At 52.6% G+C, this 6,862-nt stretch overlaps 1 protein-coding gene across 1 annotated transcript in view; it reads left to right on the forward strand.

Annotated features, from left to right (window-relative positions):
• Window positions 1-5,371, forward strand: part of TRAM2 (translocation associated membrane protein 2) — a 54,298-nt gene extending 48,927 nt beyond the window's left edge. The window contains exon 11 of the mRNA XM_077812380.1: window positions 940-5,371. Within this exon, the coding sequence (XP_077668506.1) occupies window positions 940-1,013 (74 nt within the window). The 3' untranslated portion in view covers window positions 1,014-5,371. The remainder of the gene's footprint in view (window positions 1-939) is intronic.
• The last annotated feature ends 1,491 nt before the right edge of the window (window positions 5,372-6,862 follow it).

Genomic DNA, 6,862 nt, shown 5'->3' on the forward strand with positions numbered 1-6,862 from the left:
ACAAATCCCTAACCTATCTCTGAGCTAATAAAGTCCTCAAATCATGGTTTAAAGACTTCAAGGTACAGAGAATCCTCCAGTAAGTGACCTGTGTCCCACGCTGCAGAGGAAGGTGAAAAACCCCCAGGGCCTCTTCCAATCTGCCCTGAAGGAAAATTCTTTCCCGACCCCAAATCTAGCAATCAGCTAAACCCTGAGCATGTGGCCAAGACTCACTAGCCAGACACCCAAGAATGAATTCTCTGTAGTAACTCAGATTCCACCCCATCTAACATCCCATCACAGGCCATAGGGCATATTTATCGCTAATAGTCAAAGATCAATTAATTGCCAGAATTAGGCTATCCCATCATACCATCCCCTCCATAAACTTATCAAGCTTAGTCTTGAAGTCAGATATGTCTTTTGCCCCCACTGCTCCCCTTGGAAGGCTGTTCCAGAACTTCACTCCTTTGATGGTTAGAAACCTTCATCTAATTTCAAGTCTAAACTTCCTGATGGCCAGTTTATATCCATTTGTTCTTGCGTCCAAGAGCCTGTCTTAGTCCCGCTGCGCTACCAACTGGACTTTTAACAGCCCGCTCAGCAGCCACCAGGGTCCCTTTTTGACCAGGCGTTCCAGTTGAAAACCGGATGCCTGGCGACCCTACTCTGTCCCCTCCAGCAGCGTAGTGCCCCGAAGGCGGTGCTGGGGCTTTGCTCAGGAGCGACAGTGTTCCATGAAGCAACCCGAGCCCGTGGATCTGGTGGGACCAGGACACAAGGGGGAAGGGCTGCAGGGTGCTGACGTCCCTCTGCAATTCTGCATGAGCCCAAGCGGAGGAAGCTGAGATGACAGTTCTTACCCTTTGCGCTGAATTGGCACTAAGCCCACTCACCCCCTTGAAGCCAATGAGGCCCCAGTCGAGTGTCCCTAACTCGCTGCGCTCCCGTCCCCAGGTTACCATGAAAACGGAGTGGTGAAAGCCGAGAACGGAACCTCCCCACGCACCAAGAAGCTCAAGTCTCCATAGAGCTGAAGGCTCGTCTGCTGGGGAGGAGGGCGAGAGACCAGGACTAAGCACCAGCCCCTCCCTCGGCCTCCCAGGTGCTGAATGGCTTGGAAACCTCTCAATCTTCCCAAGGTCTCTCCCCCTCCCCCCCTCCCCAAACCATTTGCAATAAAACCAAAAAACCTTGCTCCGTCACACGGCCTGCAGGAGCCAGAACCAAACCTCCCGTCCTCTCCTTCCGCTCAGTTCTGTCGTCAATCAGCGTGCAATTTTCTCCCCTCCCCGCCCCCTTCTTGAGTGTTTTTTCTTCCTGTTGTGTTTTTGTTACAAATGCACCATGGGATGGTTCCAAGCAAACCACCCCTTTTCTAAAGCAGGTTCTTCCCATGCCCTTTTGGCATTCCCCTACATCCTGGGCTCGGAGGGGCAGGCGGGTGCTTGAAGGTGCCCTGTGACCATGCGGATAGAGGTTTGGGGAGCTGGGGAAGCCATGCCCTGTGTGCAGAGCACCTCTCGGCATCGGGGTGGCGTCCTTGGGGGGGGGGGGTGCCACTGCTCGAGTTCTTGGGTGAACTGCAGAGCAGCCTTGCATCCAGCACGCCCAGCGGAATTGCAGAGGCGGGCCAGGTCTGGCTTGGGCCTGTTGCATTAGGGCACAGGGTGGTGACCTCAGACGTGCTTTGCATCGTGCTGGAGCTCCAGCATGTGGAATCCCTAGCAGTCTGTGGCAGGACATGAGCTCTTAGGCCGGTTCTGCCCACCTCCCTCCCTCTCCTGGGTGCGGTGATTCGGCTCTGCCTCTGCCCTGCAATTCCTAGTGCCTTACTTGGGATGATGTCACCCAAGGAGTCGCTCAGGCCAAACTCAGTTGAAGATGTGTAAGCCCTGGAGGTGAGTCCTCCACCAGCCCTGGTCCCACACCTCGCTTCTCCTTACCTCACCCAAGTGCTGGCTTAATCCTGTGGCGTTGTGGTCACGTAGCACTCGCTGCATGCCAGAGAGCAGACTCCCTGCCACTCAGAGTTTATCTGTAACAGGGCCTTTCACCTCATGCCTCACCACTGCCCTTGCCATCCCAGACCAGCTATGGCCTCTCCCTTCCGGCTGCAGCTGCCAGCTTCTGTCTTTCTGCTTCACAGGCCTCGCATCCCCTGAGGGGTTTGGTTAATCTGGGATCCAGCCCATGCATCCCTTCCTGGGCTGGGTGGGAATAGCAGAGAGCAGCCTGTGGGAGTGCCTCTCGCCCGATCAATGCCACCCTCCTCCCCGGCTGGTGGATGGAATTGTCTCAAATCTACCTCAGAGGCCACCTCTTTCATACAACCACTCTCCCTCGACCCCTCGTTGGCTGCGTATGTTGGGAGGAGATGTGGGGGAATTGTTCGAGCACTCATTGATTCTGTCCACTGCCCAGGAACAGCATCCCCTGCCCTCTTCCGGGTGTCCCACTTGCAGGGCTCTTCCAGTGCCATGTGCTGGTCAAGACTGGCCAGGCTGCCAGGCAGCAGAGGGTATTTCTCTCTGTGGAAGGTCCCCGTAAGCCAGACTTTGCAGTGGGCATGTTGCAATGCATTGAGGTGACGTGGCGCTTCACTGGGGTGGGAGCTTCCCTCTCGGCAAAGCTGGCTCAGCTGCACTTGCTGCGGCTGCCTGGAGGGGTAGCATTTCCCTTTGGCTGAGCAGGGAGAGGGTGTCGCTGCTCCCAAAGGGGCAGCGGGAGAGGCAGGCAGGGAGTAGCAGGGATGAAGTGTCATGGAATCACTTCTCATGCAGATCGGGATCAGGGTTCTTCCTTCCTAGCTGGGGTGAGTGACACGGGCCAGAATAAACCATACCGGATGTTCCTGGCTTGTTTCATGCTCCTCCCTGTGGCCTTCCTTACTGGAGGCGATTGTAATTCATGCTCTCCGGCCTTTTGTTTTTTGGGGTGGTGAGAGGAACTGGCTGCCCATGCTGCTTTCACAGATGTTGAGTCCTCTCCACGCCTGTTCTGGCTCCTGCACTGGAAGCCCCTGCCTGTGCTGGGGAGAGAATACCTGGGAGCCTGAATGTAGCTGGTCAGATTCCATTCCTTCCCCCCATCCCCCTAGGAGCTTTGAATGTCAAAGGAGGGCCACTAGCTGGCATCTCCCAGGGATCTTCCTCCTGCTCCCCCAATATCTTGGAGCAGAGCACCAGGGAATACCTTGTGACTGTCCCTCCTTAGCCCTGGCTGGACAGATACATAGCAAAGCCAGCACTTGGGTGAAGGAGCAGCGGGACCAGGCGGGAAAGGACTGTTACGCCAGTGAGAGAGCGAGAGCTGGGACACAAGCTCTTGGCCCCTGGGCCTAGCACAGTTCACCCTTCCATCCCTCTCCCCTTTCCCGTCCGCTCCCAGCCAGGAGGGGATCGCTGAGCCCCGGAGGGAGTGACTGCTCCCCAAATCTCTCTAGAGCCGGAGCTGGCCTTGCTCCTCTGAGATCAGCGACTTAACTGCAGATGAGGAGCTGAGACTCCCGGTTAAAAGGTGGCTAGTTGTCAGATCCAAATAAACCAGGCTGCTGAATGATTTCCCCCACCCCGCCCTGCTCCAGGCAGCCTTTCCTCTGGCACAAGCCTGCAAGGCCGTGAAGTAGCTCATTGTTCTCTATATACCAAGTGCCTTACATTGCGGTATAGTCTGTACTCTCTTGCCTATGCGCTGCCTCAATAACTCCGTGCCCTCAGGCTCTGTGTATCTGAATGATGCATGTTCCATATTTAGAGTCACTGGGGAAAGGGACCGTTCCCGCTGGAAGTCGCCCCTCGTTTTCTGTGCCTTTTCGGTTTGTAGGATGGTTCCTTCCTCCATGGCTAAAATCCCCTCCCCTTTTTCTGCCTAGATCGGTCGGCCTCTGCAGTGACGCCCACGGGCTGCCATTTCGCAGGCATCGCTGGGGTCATTTGTGGCTGGAGGGGCTCCCATCCCATCCCTCCCAATGCAGACGCTCTTGCTCCTCTCTGCTCCAGTGCACGTACTGTCCCTGGCTCTGCAGTCGCTGGTGCAGCTCTCCTTGCATTTCCTAGCAAACCAAAACTTCCTCTCTATCCTGGAGAACCATCTCCTCGTAGAGATGGATTATTTTCTTTTCCAGTCTCTAGGGTTAACTCTTTCATCGACCCATCCACATACAAAGGTGCAGAGAGCATGGGGAAGGGGAGACCCACTTCTCAAATGGGTCCCCTTCTTGGGCCCCATCCCACAAAGTGCTGCGTATCTTCTGCAACAGTTGAGTGTCCCCATCTGCTAGCAGGCTGAGGGCACTCGGGATCATGCAGAATTGGGCCCTGGGTCCCAGATTCAGTGTTATAGCACCGCTGGTTGTGCAATAACCCACCTGGATCATGGTCACTCCAGTAGTGCCTGCATCCGTCACCAAACCCTGGGAGGGGAGGGCCCCTGAGATGAGGTCAAGTTGTGATAATTGCGTGGAGCACAGAACGCCTCCTAACCTGGGCTGTGGCAAAGTCTCTTAAGAACCAGCAGTTCTTCTCCCTCTCTCCTTGTCCCAGATGGATCTTAGAGGGGTGGATGTCGGGGAGAATGTAGCATTTTGCAGATCAATATCTTTTTAAAAGTTTGTTGAATGAATCTTCCTTGCTCAACAGGGCATTAAAGTTTGTATTTTTGTAGGATGATTTTTTCCTACCTATCATGCACAGGTGTAGCAAATAAGGGAAGGGTTTCTCCCTGGTTTTTATATTAAGTGGAGGATGGTCTCTCTTCAGAACTAGACATGAAATCTGTAGAGGGGTGGTCTTCATTCCAGTGGACTGGAGTTACAGCTACATCTGACTATGGAGTCCAGTCAATGGAAGCTGACTTCTGTCTACAGTAGATAGCGTCTACAGCTGTCTGATTGTGCAGTATAGCAGTTCCTTTTTGTGACCTTTGAGTGCATAACATGCGGCTCGAGTTGGCAGTCTTTATATTGACGCTGTCATCTGGGTCACTCATCTCCCTATGTCATGTGTACTTCTTGCCAGAGGGAGGGATGGACACAAGACACAAAGTTTGGGTGGGTGCTTGTATCTGTCTTTTTAACCTGTTTAATTCTCTGGACCAAACTTCAACAAAGAAACTCAAGGAAAATTCTGTTCTTCCATATTTATGCTTTAGTGCAAACATTCTCTTCCTTTGTTATGTATTTTAATTTGTTTTGGTTTGGGGGGGTTGGTTTTTTGGATAACCTCTTCAACTCCCCATCACCACCATATGTTTTTATTCTTCCCCTGACATTTAAAAAATAACCAATTTTGTACGGAATTTTTTTCATTAAATGGCTTTTGTGAACAAACTCTCAACAAAGATATTTTCTGAAATAATAAAAGGCATAGAATCATCAAGTGGTGCTTAACACTGGTGTGTGTGTTTCCTCAATTTGCGAATACCTCGTCGCTATGACTAGCTATTCTAGTGTTCCCAAAGCATGACAGGACGGACCCACCAGGTATGGCAGAGAGAGGTGCAATCTGCTCCATTTGGTGTTTGATCTATCTTTGTCATAGGCAACACATCTGAAGGTGGCTGGCTCTTTCCATGGCTTGGACCTGTTCCGTGGTTTGGGTGCAGGCAGCGTATAGGGGAAGTGATTCCTACGCAATGTGCTGAGAACGCAAGTGGATTCTGAAGGGCGATTCTGTGGCTCGATGCAGTGGCCTGTGCTAAAGGCTACTGACGTCCATGGAAAGACTCTGTGATTACGACAGGCTGGGGATCGGGCTGCAGCTCTGAACCTACTGGTGAGGAGGCCTGGAACCAGGTTCTTGAAGCTGAGGAGCAGCAGAGTGGTGGCCTTATCGATGCTCTGAATAAGGAACGGCACAGATAGCCCCAGAAGGCGAGAGCCTAATCTAGAGGATGGGAGCTGGTGTGTGGCTGTGTGTTGAGATTCTCGAGTATCTGTGAGGAAACGGGAACCACCCCACACACACACACCCCAAAAAGGGACGGATAAAATAAGCATTTTGCTCAGAAAGTGTGCCTAATGGTGGAGACCTGCATGGTCTCTGTCCTAGTTGCTCCTGAGGTGCACCTGGGCATCCCACTGGCACAGTTGGCTGGCTGACCTAGAGCACAATGGGGGTGGGTGGATCTGTGGCAGCTTTCTTCATGTAAGGGCGAGCGACCAGACTTTTTAAACAAGGTGAGAGTGCTATAGACTCACCCTGACCATCTGTCTCTCTTCACTGTAGGGAAACACAGCACTATCCAGGCAATAGCCAACACTTCCTCATGGGACCAGCATTTCTAGTAGGGCAACTAAATTGAGAGAATATCCAGAGTGTGTGTGTGGGGAGCAGGGGGGATATGTATCCAAATCCATTCTCTGTGACGTGGGGCACGTTATTTAATCAGCTCTAAATCTGTTCCCCCGTGTGTTAAAATGGGGATAACAATACCTCCTTTCGGATACTGTAGCACCTCGCACAATGGGGTCCTGCTCCATGCCTGAGGCCTTTAGGCCCTTCTGCAGCAAAACAATAAATTAAAAGGGTACCCAGTTGTGTTTTGCTTAGTTAGTCCTCCACGGGCGGTCTGTATGAAAGGCCTGGAGCTCTCAGTCTACCCCGTCCCAGTCCACCCCATCAGAGCCCAGGAAGAGACAACCTGGAACGATGTGGAGTTATTTCTTTAATACAAATGAAGCTTTTTCTACAGGCTCTGCTTACAGGCCCCGCGTTTGGGACATTGAGCTATGTGAGGCAGGAAGGAAAGTGGGGCAGAGATGAGGTGAGCTGGTGCCGAAGGGATGAGCAGCGCTAAATGAAGCGATGGGGGGGGAGTCTAAAGGTACAACATTTGAATATGTGTCATTTAAGCTGGGACAATCTTGGCTGGTTTGTGT

This window comes from Eretmochelys imbricata, chromosome 3, assembly GCF_965152235.1.
Source record: "Eretmochelys imbricata isolate rEreImb1 chromosome 3, rEreImb1.hap1, whole genome shotgun sequence".
NCBI lineage: Eukaryota > Metazoa > Chordata > Testudines > Cheloniidae > Eretmochelys > Eretmochelys imbricata.